The following is a 19,110-nucleotide window of genomic DNA, read 5'->3' on the forward strand; positions in this document are numbered from 1 at the left end:
TCTGAATAAATCAGTCCATCTTTTCCATTCCACTATATATCTCTGTTGCGAGTGATCTTTCACATATGCCGAGATTTTAGCCATTTCTGCCAAGTTTGAAACTTTCAAAGTCCATTCTTCAATAGTAGGCAGGTGCTCCTTCTTCCAGTATTGCGCTACCAAAAGTCTTGCAGTTGTTTTTAAATTCAGCATCAGTTTGGTTTCTATAGCAGTACAATCAGTGATAATACCCAACAAAAACAATTGTGGTAAAAATCTTATCTTTTTCTTAAAAATCTTCTGCATATTCCACCAAATTTTAATCCAAAAGCTTTAACTTTTTTACAAGTCCACCATAGATGATAATACATTGCATCATCACAACCACACCTCCAACATTTTGGCTGACAATTTGGATACATACATGCTAATTTTTTGGGATCTAAAGGCCATCTATAAAACATTTTGTAAAAATTCTCCCTTAAATTTTGTGCCTGTGTGAATTTAACATTCCTAACCCATATTTTCTCCCAAGTATCCATTATTATTGGTTCTTGAAAGTTCTGGGCCCATTTTATCATACAATCCTTAACCCAGGGGTGTCAAACTCAATTTCATTGAGGGCCGCATCAACATGGCGGTTGCCCTCAGGAGGCCGGGTGGGTATGGCCAGGATGGGCGTGGCCTACTGGATGGGTGTGGCTAGAGTGCGTATGGCCTCCTGGGTGGGCGTGGCCAGCTCTACATCGTTTGCATCAAGGGTGCCTATGGGGGCCTGGGCAGGAGTGGCACAGATCTGAGGGTCTCTGGCAGAAGGAGGGTCTCTGGGCCAGGGCCAAGGCAGTGGGGGCCGTTCCCTCACTGTTTCCAGGATGGCTTCGCGGGCCGCATGAAACCACTTCGCGGGCCGGATCTGGCCCCCGGGCCTTGTGTTTGACATGTCTGCCTTAACCAATTCCGCTTCTGAATCAATTTCTATCAATGCATTATATATCCTTCTTATATGCGCTCGACTTTGATCTCTAATTTGCTTTACCAAATTCCCATCTGATATTGAAATACCAATTTTCTGATCTTCTTTCCATCTAGCCCACGGGTCGGCAACCCGCAGCTCCGGAGCCGCATGCGGCTCTTTGAGCCGTCTCCTGCGGCTCCCAGCCGCCCGGTGCGCGCGCACCTCTTCAAACGGGCAGTGGTGCGCGCGCACCTCTTCGAACGGGCAGTGGTGCGCGCGCACCTCTTCGAATGGGCAGTGGTGCGCGCGCACTTCTTCGAACGGGCAGTGGTGCGCGCGCACCTCTCCAAATGGAGAGTGGCACCGCCCATTTGGAGAGATGCATGTGCACCTCCTTTGGAGAGGTGCGCGCGCACCTCCGCGCGAACGGGCAGCGGCGCCGCTTGTTGGGAAAGCTGCCACGGCACGTTTGCAGGCTGCTGAAGGCGGTAGCTCTGCAAACGGGCCGTCGCCGTCGTACAACCAGGAACCGGTTACATCACACATAAAAAAAATGGCAACTGCGTGCATCCACGCATGCGCAAGAAAAACCCATTTTGCGCATGCGCAAAATGTTTTTTGCGCATGCGCGTGCATGGACACACGCACGCGGCTCCCACTTTTTTTATCTGTGATGGAACCGGTTCTTTTCCTTTTTCAGGTTGCCGACCCCTGATCTAGCCTGTAACTGCCCATACTGAAACCAAGTTTGTACTATTTTTTCTTCTTTTAAAATATTAAAAGACTTCAGTTGCCATTCATTCTTTTCCAATCCAATTTCTTTATATGATATCACATCATGTTTAAATCCCACATTTATTTATTTTATTTTATTTTAATTCCATTTATATCCCGCCCTTCTCCGAAGACTCAGGGCGGCTTACAAGCTTAGCAGTAGCCTTCATTCTATGTACATGCCTGCTTATTAGGGCTTTCACACACACCCCAAGCGGCATTATTACAAAGTCAGCTTATTGCCCCCAACAATCTGGGTCCTCATTTTACCTACCTCGGAAGGATGGAAGGCTGAGTCAACCTTGAGCCTGGTGGGACTCGAACCTGCACTAATTGCAGGCAGCTGGTGTTACTTAAGGAGGCATTAGCCCACTGCTTTTTTTCTATTGCTTTTTTTTTCTATTCCACTGCTTTTTTTCTATTGCATGTTTAGGTATTGCCCAAATAGGAATTTTATAATTCAACTTGTATCAATATTTTTTCCAAACTCTCAACAAGGCAGACCTTAATATATGTGTTTTAAAAATTTCATCCACTTTTTTATCATACCGTAAATAAGCATGCCACCCATATAACAAATCACACCCTTCAATATTCAATAAACTCCTTTGTGTTAAATTAAACCAATCACTAATTGACGATAATGCTGCCGCCTCATAATATAATTTAAGATTGGGCACTTTGAGACCACCTCTTTCACGTACATCTTGCATTATCTTAAATTTAACTCTCGGTCTCTTCCCTGCCCAGATAAATTTATTAATACCTCTCTGCCATTCCTCCAAATTTGAATCTTTTTTAAGTATAGGTATCATTTGAAATAAAAATTTTGGTAAAACATTCATTTTCACAGCTGCAATTCTTCCCAATAAAGACAGTTGTAATTTTCTCCAACTATCATGCTCTTTTTGTATTTTTGACCATAAAAATTCATAATTATTCTTGTATAATTTAGTATTTGAAGCTGAAAGATATACCCCCAAATATTTAAACTTTTTAACTATTTCAAATCCCGTTAATTTTTCTAAAGCTACCTTTTGTTCTATAGTCATATTTTTAGACAATATTTTAGTTTTTTGTCTATTTACCTTAAATCCAGAAACTTGTCCATATTGTAAAATTATTTCCATTAAATCCAAAACTGATTGAATTGGTTGACTTAACGTAATAACGTAATAACCAAGTCATCTGCAAACGCCCTCAATCTATAATGTTGATGTCTAATTTTAATTCCCTGTATTTTCTTTGAATCACGTATTTTAATCAATAATATTTCCAATGTTAAAACAAACAACAATGGTGATAATAGACATCCCTGTCTTGTACCCTTTTCAATTTTACAAGCTTCTGATAAGCTACCATTAATTATTATTTGAGCTGTTTGTTTGTGATATATAGCCCTAATAGGTTGTAGAAACTTATCCCCAAACTGCATCTTCTCTAACACCTTAAATAAAAATTGCCAATTCAATTGATCAAAAGCTTTTTCAGCGTCCAAGAAAATCAGCGCTGCAGAGACTTGGTTATTTCTTTCTAAATATTCTAATACATTTACAATGTGTCTCACTTTATTTTTCATTTGCCTACCACTTATAAATCCTGTTTGATAGTATAAATAACCTTTGATAATCCTGTTTGATAGTTGCATAACCTTCATCTATCTATTTGCTAAAATTTTTGCAAATATCTTATAATCGTTATTTAACAACGATATAGGTCTATAATTTTTGGTTTGTACAGGATCTTTATCTTCCTTTGGAATCAACGTTATAAATGCTGTTTTCCATGACAGAGGTACCTCCCCTCCAGATTGAATCATTTTAAACAATTCTTTTAAAGGTTCCATCATCTCTAATTGTAAGTTTTTATAATAAGTAGCAGTCAATCCATCTGTCCCAGGTGCCTTTCCTACTTTTAATTGTTTAATTGCTAGAATAATTTCTTCAGTGGTTATCAATTGATTCATCTCTTCCCATTGCTCTTGTGTGAGCGCCGGGATCTTCACTCCTTGCAGATAATTTTCTATGTCTACACCTTGACTTTTATCCCTTGCATACAACTTCGAATAAAATTCAACAAAGGCCTTTTTAATAAGATTTTGCTGAAATACTTCTTTACCCCTATATTCTATCTTATCTATATGACGAGATCTTTGTTTTTTTTCCTTAATAAATAAGCTAACCACCTGCCAGGTTTATTTGCATTATTAAAAATATGATGTTTAGCATATCTTAAATTAGTTGCCACCTGGTCCACCATTAGCATATCAAACTGACTTCTTAACAAATTAATTGATTCTTTTTAGCCTCTTATCAGATGGAGTCATATAAAGGCTTTCTCTTTCCTCTTTATTTCCTCTATTTCTTTACGCTTAAGTTCCATTCTACGTCTATATTTATTATTCAGATATATCAAGACACCTCTCATGTAAGCTTTACTTGCATCCCATACCATTTCAATAGAGGTGCCTTTGTGCATATTCATAATAAAAAATTCTTTCATCTGCTTTTTACATTCTTCCACATTTTCTACATATCTAAATAAATTTTCATTTAATCTCCATGATCTTCTATCACCATTACCCTTATCCAATTCCATCCAAACTGGACTATGGTCCAATAAAGTTCTTGGACATATCTTGATCTTCTTAATCCTAGAAAAAAATCATTAGTAATCAATATAAAATCAATCCTCGAAAAAGATTGATGTCTGTCAGAAAAAAAAGTAAAATCCTTTTCATCCGCGTTTCTTTCCAAATGTCTCTCAATTCCAAATCATCTTTCAAATCAAAAGAAGATCTAGGCAATCTAGCATGATTAGGAGTATTTTTTAAAAAACCTTTCTTATCCTTCTGCATGTCCATCACACCATTCCAGTCTCCCATTAAAATGCAAGACTTGTAGTCCCATTGAATTATTTTGTTATGTAGCAATTTATAAAATTCTTGTTGTTGATTAGGAGCATATATTCCAATTAAAAGTATTTTCTTCCCTTCAATCAAAAGTTCAATAATTATATATGTTCCTTGTATATCTGCTTCTATTAATTTGGCTATCAAACCCTTCTTCACATATATTACTACACCATTTTCCTTCTCTGGAGCGGATGCAATAAATTGTGTACCCAGTCTCAGATTTATCAAATATTTCTGATCAGATACGCGAATATGCGTCTCTTGCAAGCATACAACATCATTTTTAAAATGTTTCAAATACTGAAATATTTTCCCCTTTTGTGGTGAATTCAAGCCATTAACATTCCAGGTCAGGAATTTTGTCACCATCCTTTGTGACTTGAAGCTTCCGGAGCGCCGCCTGAAGATCTTCAGAAATCTTCCTCTTCGGCCTCGCTCCTCCCACTGCTTCACTTGATTCTTGAGTTGTAATCATCAAACATTGATCCGGTTGCCGTTGTTGTTGTTTTGCCTTACGTCTAGATGCAGCCCATGTTATTCTTTGAGTCGAAGTTTCTTCTGCTAAAGCCAAGGGTTGCACAATTTCTGAAGATTGCTGTTTTTCTTGTAACTGTTGCACTCCTTCATCCTTTCCATTCTTTATCTTCTGTAGAGGGCGGTGAACCTGCTTTCAATACATTAGTATAAAAATCTCGTGCCTTCAAAACTGTATTAAGACGATATCTTATTCCAGCAAAATTCAACACAATCCCCATTGGAATCTCCCATCTGAACTGAAGCTGTTGTTTTTTCAATTCTTCTGCCAAAAAAGCAAATTCTTTCCTTTTTCTCAAAACTTTTGGGGGAATCTCTTTCAGAATCAACACCTCTTGACCAGCAATTGTAAATCTCTTATTATAAAAAATTTGGATAATCTCATTTCTTATCCTCCTCTTCGTAGAATATACCACCACATCTCTTGGCAATTTCCTCTGCCTGGCAATCCAAGAGTTAACTCTGAAGACTTTATCTATCTCCCCAAATAATTCTTCGGGTTTAAACCCCAAAATAGGTGCCAAAGCATCCACCAGCATCTCTTGCAAGTTCTCCTGAGAATTCTCTTTCAAACTTCTGATCCTTAGGGGAAACTCCATATCTCTATACTGTATCAACAGAACCTCTTCCTCCGTTTTATCCATTTTAAATTCAGCTTCACCCATTTTAGCCTCCAACAACAAATTATTTTGTTTCTCTTCCACCCGTTCATTCAAAGTTTCAATACATCCTGCCAGCCCCTGAAGTGCTAAGAGAATGTCCTCCCGCATTTCCTTGTTCTTCTCCTCAATAAGCTCAGCCACCTGTTCAGTTATTTTTTCAGTTATTTTTTCAGACTGAGTGGCTAAAGCCACTTTTAAGGCATCTTGCAGGTCTTTTAACGTTACAGGTGGAGAAGCTGCAGGGGATGATGTCAAAGACTGCAGTCCAGATTGCTGAACAGGCGATGTCCCTGCACTTTTAGTAACAGGGATTCTAGGAGGCTTAGAAGCCATTTTAAAGGCACTTAACTCTCCGTTCACACTTTCACTTCTCTTCTCCTTTAAGAACTAAAACCACATTTTGTAAGTTCAGGCAGAGCAAATTTAAAGTCCAATTCCTCCTCAATCTCCCAGCAAACACTTTCACTATAAAAAAAAGTGAGAGAGGGAGAAAAAAGAAAGAAAAATCCCTTCACCTCTTATAAAAAAAGTTCTTCTCCTCTCTCCTCCCTATTCACTCAGATGCCATTTTCCCTTTCTTTTCCAAATAGTAAGCAGGACGAAAAAAAGAACTGTTTTTCGAGGGTTAAAGCCTTGTACTTGCTGTTTATACACTCCTGTCTCCGCTCTGCAGGAGTGGATTCAGCGTCTTGTTCTGCTAACAGCAGAAGTTTCCTCCGCTCCAGAGACTCCCAGGCTTTGGGGGGCCCCTCAGCATTCAAGCCCCAGAACAAACGCTCTGGGGCTCTAAGGGGACTCTACCCCTACCTGGGAACTCCCCCTCCCCTCTTCACCCAAGGAGTGGGGTTTTCACACCGCGGAGCTTCTGATTGTTGGCTGCTCAGCGGTTTAAACAGAAACGAAGGGCCGGCGGTCGATTCAGACCGTCCGCGACGCTGGAGAGCCACCCGGAAGTCCTCCTGTCCTCATTGTTATGAGCATTTCTGTTGAGGATTGGCAGCGGGGATGGGGTGGGGGTGTTTGGTTTTTATTTCCCCTGTCTGCTGGGTGGCTGCAGCAGATTTTGATCATTTCACATGATCCTGGGACACTGTGACCATCATAAATATGAATCAGTTGCCAAGCATCTGAATGTAAATCACAAGCCCCTGGAGATGCTGCAACATTCCAGCTGATCATCGCTTCTTCTGGGCTCAGCAAAAGTGCCAGGATCAGCACTGAGCTCTACTTGGAGCCTGGCGCTGATCCTGGCACTTCCAATCAGCCCTGACAGCCCTGCTGCTCCAGCCATCTCTCGCTCAGGCTTGTGTGGTGCTACCACCGGTTCAGTTCATTCCCTTTCCCCGCTACCACTTTCCCAGGATGGTCGCGTACCACCTGCCAGGTGCCAATGTACCACAGGTGGTACCCATACCACTGGTTGAAAAGCCCTGGATTAGAGAAATAGTCTTCAGAATTATTAGTTGGACTAAGAAACAACTATATTATCTATTTTTGTAGTCATTCTCTGATTCTCCACCTAAATTTTCATAATAAACTTACTGGACATCAGCAATAATACTGAAGTTGTTTTTCTAGTAACTAGTGCAGTATTGGCATATCTTATGCCTCTCTAGAACCAGACAGGACCTTAAAACTCAAATCCAACCTGCCCAGTGCAGAAATTACTACAAGTGTTGGGACAGATTCAGTTTCTGCTTCAGCAATGATGAATTTGCCATTTTATGTTGTAGTTTGCATTATTAGCTGACAGCTTATTCCGTTAAGAATGGTTTCTAAATATCTGTCAGGACCCACTTCAATCCCACATCTTAAGAAAGCAGAACTCTTGGAAACAATTTCTTCCAACAGGAACTTTTATTAAGAGTAGTTGATACCAGGCATAATAGACAGGATCTGAGATTTCCCATGCAGAGCGATTAAAGTATCCCCAAACAAGATCCCACCATGTAGTCTGCTGACCCGGTATGGGAGGGCCAATTCCCAGGTGTTACGTCCATCATAGAGAAAGGGGAGATAACATTGGCCGTCTGCAGCTCACGCAGCGATGGTCGGCGGCTTCTTCATACCTTCCTCTGAGAGCATAGACATAAACCAGGCACTGAGGTTACGTTCCTTATTTCCTCCCTTGTTCTAGCTGACATTTTAGGGAGATAAAGTTCAGAGAGAGATAACACAGGAAGCAATTTGTTACATTGTAGTGGGTAGAGGACACAGGGAATAAATGAAGCAAAAGCTTACATTGTAGCGGAAAGAGGAAGTAAAGGCAATAACCCCACAGGCACATCGCCCCTCCCCCTTGGGAATATGGCAGAACCCAGGGAAAGGTGAGATTTGATTTTGGGTCAGAGGGGATAGATAGAAATGAAATAGGAATGGGTTCTGACATCCTGCCCCCCCTTAAAAATAGGAGAGATCCACCTGTAGAGAAAAGAAAACAGGTATAGAGCTAAGTGGTTTGTTGGGATATTCTGTATGAAACTTCTTTAGCAGTTTGGGTGCTCTGACGTGACGTTTGTGGACCCACTCGTTCTGTGAAGAGGGAAAGTGTTTCCACGCTACTAAGTATTAGGTTGCCCCATGATACTTCCTAGAATCTAGGATTTCTTTTCTCTCAAAGTGTTGTTCTCCTTCAACCATGATTGAAGGTAGTGATGGTGGGATTTTTGGCCGTAAGGGTGACTGTTGTTCTCTTTTTAAGTAAGCTGCAGTGAAAAACTGGGTGTATTTGCCTGAGGTTCTCGGGTAGATGGTGCCCATTATAGCACTGACCTGACCTTCTCAGGGTCCATTTCGATGCCCTGTGGGGATATGTGATAACCCAGGTAGTGTCAGAACCCACTTCAGCCCACATCTTAAGAAAGTAGGACTCTTGGAGACAGGATTTTCCAAGCAGGAACTTTTACTAAGAAACAGGAGGTAGCAGGCAAAATAGACAGGATCTGAGGAATTCCCTCGCTGATCAATATTTTTAAAGTGTCCCCAAGCAAACCCCACCCCACAGTTCATTCGGTCAGTTCCAGATCAGCCAAGCTGCAGGTGGTAAGCCCATCGTGGGAAAGGAGAAATAACAGTCCGTTTGCAGCAGGATCATTTCCACCCTCCTCACACTTCATTCTGAGAAACAAACCAGATTCCAGAGGGTTGCATTTCTCCCTCTGCCCCCCCCCTTTCCTAGTTGCCCGTAGTTGAGAGGGAATGCCTAGTGAGAAAGCAATTGATTATATTGTGATGGATAGCAGCCAGGCGGAATAAACAAAGGTTACATTTAAGAGAGGAAGTGAAAGCCATAAAGTCCCATGCCTGTTCCCTCTCCCACTTGGGAATGGCAGAATCAAGGGGAAGATGAGATTTGGGTTTAGCTCAGAGGAGATACTTAGAAATGAAATAGAAATGGATTCTGACAGGTAGTCTATTTTTTCCTGGTGGAATCCGCATTTCAATAGTTTGGCACATAGGTGGGTAGCTCGCAGTTTCTTTAAATCCGCTCTGACTAGGTTGACGTGCTCCTCTTTGGACTTGGTGAAGATAAGGATGTCATCTAAATAAACCAGGACCCCCTTGAATAGGTGCTCCGATTGGGTTAGGAAGAACCCCAAGTGTTGCGACTCTCCCCTGAATTTCATGTCCAGCGGTGGAAATCTTTGGATGGATCAGTACCTTCACCGCCAACGGTGTTGTCTCCCATCCTGATTGGCAGCTGCAGGGAGTGGGGGCTGCTGAAGTGGTAGCTGCTGTCTTGGTGATCTCGGCAGACGTCCCTGGGATTTCAGCTTCCGATTCCCCCTCAGTGTCTGGCTGCAGCCCAAGGCATTGGTGCGGCTGCGAGATTCAGGTTTCTCATCCCCAGAGAGCCGAGGGTTCATTTCATCAGGTCAATAGCTTTCTATAGATCCAGTTCGAGGGCTGCTCACGATCTCCTTCGCTAAGGGAATGATTCCATGGATGAGAATCCTCAAGGGGAAAACAACTCAAGAAGCTTGGGAAATTTTGAAAAGTGAGATAATAAAAGCCCAGTCTAGCACAATACCAACAAAGAGGGAAAATAACAGCTCTCAAAGGAAACCAGCATGGCTGCATAAAGAACTCTCTGATAAATTGAAAGATAAAAAGGACAAGTATAGAAAGTGGAAAGAGGGGCACATAACTAAGTCAGAATATCAGCAAATAGCCCGAGCCTGCAAAGATGATGTGAGGAAAGCTAATGCTCAAAAGGAACTAAGGCAGGGGTGTCAGACTCAATTTCATTGAGGGCTGCATCAGCATTGCGGTTACCCTCAGGGGGCCGGGTGGGTATGGACAGGGTGGGCATGGCCTACTGGGTGGGCATGGCTAGAGTGCATATGGCCTACTGGGTGGGCATGGCCAGCTGTACATTGTTCGTATCAAGGGTGCCTATGGGGGCCTGGGCAGGAGTGGGACAGATCTGAGGGTCTCTGGCAGAAGGAGGGTTTCTGGGCCAGGGCCAAGGCAGTGGGGGCTGTTCCCTCACTGTTTCCAGGATGGCTTCGCGGGCCACATGAAACCATTTCGTGGGCCGGATCCGGCCCCTGGGCCTTGTGTTTGACATGTTTGAACTAAGGCTTGTGACCAAAGTCAAAAATAACAAAAAAAAAGCTTTTTTCAACATGTAAAAAACAAGAAAAAAGTGAAGGAAATAATTGAAGGAAATGATTGGTCCATTAGTGGGTGAAAGTGGCAAGAAGGTGACAAGCAACAGGGAGAAAACAGAACTATTAACTCCTTTTTTTGCATCTATCTTTACACAAAGGGAAAAAACAGACCAACCTATCAAAAATAGTGCCACAAAAAACAGAATAGAAACACAAGTTAAGATAGGCAAGAAAATGGTAAGTGAGCACCTGTCCAGCCTAGACGAATTACACCCCAAGGTTCTCAAGGAACTGGCAGATGTGGTCAAGATCCTGGAGCACTAGGGAACTACCAGAGGACTGGAAAAGAGCTGATATAGTTCCCATCTTCAAAAAAGGGGGAAAAATGGATCCAGGAAATTACAGACCTATCAGCCTGATCTCAATACCTGGGAAGATTCTGGAAAAGATCATCAAACAATGAATCAGCGAGCACCTAGAGGCAAACAAAGTTATTACTAAAACCCAACATGGGTTTGTCAAAAACAGATAATGCCAGAGAAATCTTATTGCATTCTTTGACCGAGTGACAAAATTAGTGGATCAGAGGAATGCTGTGGATATTATTTACTTGGACTTCAGTAAGGCATTTGATAAAGTAGATCACAACCTACTACTTGATAAGATAGAAAAATGTGGGCTAGACAGCATCACCACCAGATGGATTTGTAGCTGGCTGACCGGCCGTACTCAGCGTGTGGTCCTCAATGGAACCACATCTACATGGAGGGAAGTGTGTAGTGGGGTGCCCCAGGGCTCTGTTCTGGGCCCAGTGCTCTTCAACATCTTCATCAACAATTTGAACGAGGGGATAGATGGGGAACTCATCAAATTTGCAGACAATACCAAGCTGGCAGGAATAGCCAACACTCCAGAAGACAGGCTTAAGATACAGGAGGATCTGGACAGACTTGAACACTGGGTGCTATCTAACAAAATGAAATTCAGTGGTGAAAAAAGTAAGGTTCTACATTTAGGCAAGAAAAACCAAATGTACAGGTATAGTATAGGTCACAGGTCTGCAACCCGCGGCTCCAGAGCCGCATGCGGCTCTTTCAGCCGTCTCCTGCGGCTCCCAGTCCTCTGCCATGTGCAGTCCAAAAAAAAAAGTGGGACTAAAAAAGTTCAACCAATCAATTCAAATATGCAGGGTAGGTGCATATCTCGCCTTGGCTCCACTCTTCAGTCAAACCCTGTTCTGCGCATGCGCGCATGTATGCGAATGTGCACACATTTTTTTGTGGCTCCCAGTTTTTCCTTTTGTGAGGGAACCGGTTCCGAGTGGCTCTTTCACTGTTTCAGGTTGCTGACCCCTGGTATAGGTGGTACCTTGCTCAATAGTAGTAACTGTGAAAGGGATCTCGGAGTCCTAGTGGACAATCACTTAAATATGAGCCAGCAGTGTACTACAGCTGCCAAAAAAGCCAACACAGTGCTAGGCTGCATTAACAGGGATAGAATCAAGATCACGTGAAGTATTAATACTACTTTACAATGCCTTGGTAAGGCCACACTTGGAATACTTCATCCAGTTTTGATCACCACGATGTAAAAAAGATGTTGAGATTCTAGAAAGAGTACAGAGAAGAGCAACAAGGATGATTAGGGGACTGTAGGCTAAAACATATAAGGAATGGCTGCTGGAATAGTTTAATGAAAAGAAGGACGAGGGAGGACATGACAGCAGTGTTCCAATATCTCGGGCTGCCACAAAGAGGAGGGAGACAAGCTATTCTCCAAAGCGCCCGAAGGCAGGACAAGAAGCAACAGATGGAAACTAATCAAGGAGAGAAGCATCCTAGAACTAAGGAGAAACTTCCTGACAGTTAGAACAATTAACCAGTGGAACAAGCTGCCTCCTGAAGCTGTGAATGCTCCAACACTGGAAGTTTTTCAGAAGAGGCTGGACAACAATTTGTCCAAAATGGTATAGGGTTTCTTACCTGAGCAGGGGGTTGGACTAGATGACCTCCAAGGTCCCTTCAAAGATATTATTATTATTGGTTTGATTTTAAAATACCCTGTAAACCGCCCTGAGTCCTTCGGGAAAGGGCGGTATATAAATTTAATAATAAATAAATAAAAAAAATAAATTATTATTATTATTATTATTATTATTATTATTATTATTATTATTATTGTTGTTGTTGTTGTTGTTGTTGTTGTTGTTGTTATTGTTATTGTTATTGTTATTAGTCACCTTTCTCGATCTCTTTTCCCACTCGTCTTTCCTACGCCCATTGACCACGGAGGTTTGTGGTCACGCATTTACACCCCTTCTTCTTCTGAGGAGTAGGAGGTCTTGGATCCCAGCAGCTGGCAGGGTCCCTGCTGGAGGGAGAGCTCCCCCTTCGCAGTGGGTTCTTCCTTCCCTGCCCCGTCATCCAACATTGTAGGTTGACCATTGTTGTTGTTATTATTATTACCCCTGCCATATGTGGGAAATCTCTGATCCTGTCTAATGTCAGGACCCACTTTAATCCCACATCTTAAGAAAGCAGAACTATTGGAAATAATTTCTTCCAACAGGAACTTTTATTAAGAGTAGTTGACAGCAGGATCTGAGATTTCCCACGCAGAGCGATAGATTAAAGTATCCCCAAACAAGACCCCACCACATAGTCCCCCCACCAGGTATGGGATGGCCAATCCCCAAGTGTTAAGTCCATCGTGGGAAAAGGGGAGAAAACATTGGCTCATTTCCAGCTCACGCAGTGATGGTCGGCGGCTTCTTCACACCTTCCTCTGAGAGCATAGACATAAAACAGGCAATGAGGTTGCATTCCTTATTTCTTCCCTTATTCTAGCTGACAGGTAGGCAGATAAAGTTCAGAGAAAGAGATAACGCAGGAAGCAATTTCTTACATTGTAGTGGGTAGAGGACACAGGCAATAAATTAAGCAAAAGGTTACATTGTAGCGGAAATAACTCCACGGGCACATCCCCCATCCCCCTTGGGAATATGGCAGAACCCAGGGAAAGGTGAGATTTGATTTTGGGTCAGAGGGGATAGATAGAAGTGAAATAGGAATGGGTTCTGACAATATCAAGTCTAAACCTAATTTCTGGTTATTTTGTCCTTTGGGTTCTGATTCTGCCCTTAGAAGCAGTAGAGAATGAATCTATTCCTTCTTATTTTCTTTTTGTTTTTAGAGTCAGCTCACCAGAGCAAAAGAAGAATTGGAAGCAGAGAAGAGAGATTTAGTCCGAACGAGTGAAAGAAGAGCTCAAGAACTAGAACATTTAAATGGTAAAAGGTTGTGTTGCAAGACTGTTTCAATCCTTCAGTGACTTAAAAAGAACATAGAGCACAGAGATTAAATTGACAGAGAATTTTTAAAGTTGGCAACCATTTAAGAAGTTTAATTCTTTTTTGAGTTAAACTTTAGAGACTAACCGAATGTGAACTTGAATGATTACTATAAATGTCAGGTGAAATAATATGGAATATTACTCAAACTACTACTGTGAAAAATATCAAAATGGTTGCATGGTAAAAAAATTACAGCCAAAACCGCAAACAAACATACTAGAAAAAAATAGAAGTTATAAATATCAAGAATTTTGCAGAGTTGCGTAAAGAAAAGTATTGAGGTTCACATAATTGCTATTCACTTAAGTATGTAGTAGCAAAAGTAATTGCAATAAATATGATACCTTCCTAGAAATATCTGAGTAGGTAAAAAGGAGTTAGTGGAGATGTTAATAAGTCAACCTGCCATACTAGTATAAAAGAGGCAATACAGAAGCTGGACAAATGGAGAAAACCTCTTCTATGTGTTAAATCTAGCAACCAGGATGGCAAAGAGTGAAGCAGAGAGTTAACTGTCTTTTTCCATGGCTGCAGTTGTTATCAGCAGTTTTACATGACCCACTACAGGAGGCCTTGGTAGTTAAATTTCAGTGTCATCAGATGTATCATATACATCTAATGTTGTGAGACTTGGAAGGAGAACAGTAAAAAATGAAATGCCACAAAAGACAACCAACACATTACAGTATTTACTGTATCAGGCTCAATTCAGAAAGTTGATTTCACTTTGGGCATTTTAAGATTGTCTTGATACATCTTACATGTGTTTTCTTCTTTGCAGAGGATGTTAAATGTCTGAATGAGAAACTTACAGCAACAAACACTGCAAAGGTAGAGCTTCAGTTAAAACTGGATGAGCTTCAGACATCAGCCCTTTCTGTAAAAGTAAGTATTGGGAAGTTGTTAGTGTTCAGCTGTAGACAGGAGGTTATCACAGATCTTCTAATATCTTAGAAGTTAGGTATATCTAAGATCCTATAATTATTCTCTCACAACTGAGGCATTTTATGTTATGAAGAATCTAGGATTTTTATGACGTTTGCCCTTTTACTTAAAGCTAAAAAATGGCAGTAATGTGATATTACCAGAGGGCATAGGTTTTAAATTTTGGGTCGTGGGTTTTTGCTACATTCCTTTTGATTTGATTTTTTTTAAGTAGACATGTTAATGTTTTCAGAAGCTTAAATTCCTGCTTTGCTTGTTCTTTTCATATCCTCCATGCTCCTCTGGGTCAGAATCAAGCCACTAAATCTCAGTAGCTTGTCCTTAGAGAACAAAAGCTACAGTGAAGATGCAGGAGTGCCTGCAACCAGCATGAGGTAGATAGGGAAATTCAAAATTTAAAAAAATGGATAATAAGTCACAGCAAGATTGTGTTTGAGTAGCTTATTTGAGTTATATACAGTACATAACTAAGTAAACCTCATTGATACATTCATAAATAGCCCAAAGAATTATTTAATTATTTAATTATAGTTTACTGAATTAGCTAAGCATCAGACATATCATATATGTGTGAACCAAGCCATTGAGTTCAGTTGGATATCTTTCTTTGTAAAACTTACAAAATCTATTAAGAAACTGCATAGGCTTGATTGATACGGTGCCCCCAAACCTATCTTGATAGAGCTTCTGTTCTGTATTGTATATCTTTGAGCAACTTCTTTAGCACTTTTAAAAAGTGTGAAATAAATACATTTCATATACTTTAAAATTATATTCACAGCATCGTGAGCAGAGGTGGGAACAAGAAAAGGAGCTATTACAGAATCAGAACGCTTGGCTGAGTGCTGAACTGAAGGCCAAAACAGATGAGCTTCTGGTCCTTGCTCGAGAAAAAGGAAGTGAAATATTGGAGCTCAAATGTGGCCTGGAGAACAAGAAAGAGGAGGTAGAGTAAAACAGTTTTCAATCAATCAATATTACTATGGCAGATCGGGTGCTTAGACTTGTAGACCCCTTTTAAGGCAGATCAATCAAAGTCACAACTGGAAATGTTTCTTGTACATAAAATATTCTAATTCATTATCATGTTCTAGCCTTCCAACTTAGAAAACTCATAAATCTAAGGATGATTATTTATATTTATCTTGTACCCCTCCTAGGTTTCTAGACTGGAGGAACAAGTCACTGGACTAAAACAGTCTAAAGACAATCTACAAAAACATGTGGAAGATCTTTTGGAAAAATTAAAAGAGGTAAGTATAATTGCTTGACCTTTTTGGGGGAAACATTAAACCAGAGAGAAAGCTTTACTTTCATTCATACTTTTCCTATAAAGGATCTTTTAAATTTCACCACTCCCCCCCTCACAAGAAACGATGTATATATTCTCAGAGGTGAAGTGCTTTTAGTGGTTTATTATGCATATACAGGTAGTCCTTGCTTATTGACCACTTGGTCAGTAACTGAAATTACAACAGGGCTGAAAAAGGAGATTTAAGACCATTCCTTGATATTGCACCCATCATGTGATCACATTTCAGGCACTTGGCAGCTGGCGCACATTTACAACGGTTGCTGCACCCCCTGGGTCTCTTGATTGCCATTTGCAACCTTCCCAGCTGGCTTCCAAAGTCAGTGGGGAAGCCAGGAAATTGCAAGTTGTAATCATGTGATGGTTCACTTAATAACCACAGCTTGAATTAACATAAGTTGGCACAGCCATGTGATGTTTCCTTTTACAACTATATTGCTTAGTGATGGAGTTGCCAATCCCCGTTGTGGTTAGTAAGTGAGGACTATTTGTATTTTTGAAAAATGCAGTGAAACGTATAACACATTTAGATCATGTCTAAATACTATGGCATTTCGGAATACGTGGAAGCAACAGTTGGTGGAAAATTAGTTGAAAACTAACTCATTTTACTAGTGTTAAAGAGTATCCTTTATTCTATTTTAAAGTATTCAGGATTTTTAAAGTATTGAATTGTTTTATGAGTATAAGAATGTATCAGTTGTTTTATCTTTAATTGTTTAGAACTTTGAAGATTAACATGTATGTTAATTTTTTTAGGCAAAAGAGCAACAAGCTAGTATGGAAGAGAGATTCCACAATGAACTAAATGCTCATATCAAGTTATCTAATTTATATAAGGTATGATTTTGCTATTTGTTCATATTGTCATCTTCTGTATTTAAAAGAGGATAGTCCTGTGAGGAGGCATGTTATCAGTTTGGATCAGCAGTGGTATCAAATTGCACTGCTCCATGCATTTGCCATTAGGTTGCTGATGGCCAGTGACCCCTCTGTTTCCCTGCTGTCCTCCACCCTCCCTGTCCAAAATAGAAAAAAAAACATAGGGGCTGATAACTGCTACCATGGGGAGAATCCCAATTCCAGTTGGTTATATTGGGAAACATGTCCTTTTAAATGGTATGTTTATCATTGCAATAAAACAGTTAATAGTGCCCCTAGGAATTATTTATTGAATAAGCTTTAAATTATATGTGGGTCAAGCTATAAATTGACGTAAATTGTGATCCCACAAAACATGCTAAGCTAAAGAATAGACCATTTTACAGTTAATGTAATGTGTAAATTCTGCCTGCATGATACATTCCACGTGGAAGAAAAAATCTTGCTGATTCCAGTTCTGCTTCAAGTGATAGGGGCTTTGACACCATCTGAGCTTGAAAATGGTAGAAACTGCCTCAAGTAGGCTTGTGGGGACTGGAGAGAAAGGAGTTAAACTCTGCGAAATATCTGGTGTTACTGTTGTATTTTCCATGAGAATTTCCCCTCTTTTTTCTTTATTAAATTAATTATAGTTAACATGGTTAAAAATAATCACTTGTCAATACTGATGATTGCACAGTGTAAGATTAACCATGGGTAACGCTGAAATGGGGACAGAATTTAGAAGAAGTATCTGAGCTTATAAGGGATTGTCCTTTCCAACATTCAAGAGAGTGAGAAACCTTAAGATGAACACTGAATCTGATTGTGACTACAGTCACTTTTTCATGTTGATAATTTGTGGACAGTGAGACACTTCCAGTCTTATGGACTATAGTTCTTAATAGGAAATGAAAAACATACCAAACAATCAAATGCAACTGTCTTCTTTTGGTAAATTGTTCTGAGCTGAAGCACTGTGGCTTAATCTGTATCTACTTCGTGCAATAAATTGCCAAAGCCCCCCTTTTATAGTGTATAGGTTACCAGTATGATCTTAAATAATTCATGCCAAATGCCATAATGGCAAATATATTTGATTACTACTACTAATTGCCCGGTCAAACCGGTCAGTCCTAGAGGAGATCAGCCCTGACTGCTCTTTAGAAGGCCAGATCCTGAAGCTAAAACTCAAATACTTTGGCCACCTAATGAGAAGGAAGGACTCACTGGAGAAGGGCCTAATGCTGGGAAAGATTGAGGGCAATAGAAGAAGGGGACGACAGAGAATGAGGTGGCTGGATGGAGTCAGTGAAGCAGTAGGCGTGAGCTTAAATGGACTCTAGAAGATGGTAGAGGACAGGAAGGCCTGGAGGAACGTTGTCCATAGGATCGCGATGAGTCGGACACGACTTCGTAGCTAATAACAACAACAAGATAACACTTCCATACAATCTGCTTTAAGTGGAAACACATGTCTGCTAAATATATTTTTTTTAAAAACAGACAGACATAGACTTTAATCTGGGGCTATGATTTTTATATTGTACAAATTCCATTTCATGTTCCTAGCAGTATCTTACAGGTTTGAACCTGTGTCCAATTCCATAGGCTTTAACCTTTAAAGAACCGCACATTGTTTCTTAGTAAATATGACTATCTCCTGGCTCAGTTACAATACATTGCATTTAGAGTGCTGCGGATGATTTGGAAGCAAAGAGTAATGAGTTGACTCAAGCAGTGGAGGAGCTGCACAAACTTCTCAAAGAGGCTGGTGAAGGTAAGGATTATATCATTGGAGAATTTCGAATTTTGCTTGAGGCTTTATCGCTTGTCCTTGCTGCTTTTTGCAATCTGCCAATTAACATTTGTTGAAAAACAAGTCTAGGCCCCAAGTTACTTTTAAGTATGCCAAAGGAGGACAATATGAAATAAGTCATTTTTTATATCTTGCCAAAATGTGGCTTGTCAGAATGACTGTTACTGTCTAAAATGACAATAAAGCAACATTTTAAAAATCACTGTTGGCTTAAAGTTCAGAAATGTTTTTCACTTCCCCCCCCCCCCAAAAAAATTCTATGCTTATAAAAAAAAGCAAGATGTAGCCACAAACATCATAAAATTCCTTTTCCATAAAAAAACCCAACTATTTCAACTGTTCACCTTGCTTTATTCTGTTTTTGGCTTGCTTGTTTTCAAAAGATATTTG

The 19,110-nt window shown here is 40.4% G+C and overlaps 1 protein-coding gene across 2 annotated transcripts in view; it reads left to right on the plus strand.

The window, feature by feature from the left end:
* The window catches only part of TPR (translocated promoter region, nuclear basket protein), a 111,433-nt gene that overhangs the window by 6,772 nt on the left and 85,551 nt on the right, over positions 1-19,110 (plus strand). For both annotated transcript variants that reach the window (XM_083359063.1, XM_083359064.1), the window contains exons 4-9: positions 13,624-13,720; positions 14,565-14,668; positions 15,510-15,674; positions 15,889-15,981; positions 16,800-16,880; positions 18,594-18,681. In XM_083359063.1, coding sequence (XP_083215189.1) covers positions 13,624-13,720; positions 14,565-14,668; positions 15,510-15,674; positions 15,889-15,981; positions 16,800-16,880; positions 18,594-18,681 — 628 coding nt within the window. The remainder of the gene's footprint in view (positions 1-13,623; positions 13,721-14,564; positions 14,669-15,509; positions 15,675-15,888; positions 15,982-16,799; positions 16,881-18,593; positions 18,682-19,110) is intronic.

The sequence above is a fragment of the Vipera ursinii genome (assembly GCF_947247035.1).
Source record: "Vipera ursinii genome assembly, chromosome: 3".
Taxonomy (NCBI): domain Eukaryota; kingdom Metazoa; phylum Chordata; class Lepidosauria; order Squamata; family Viperidae; genus Vipera; species Vipera ursinii.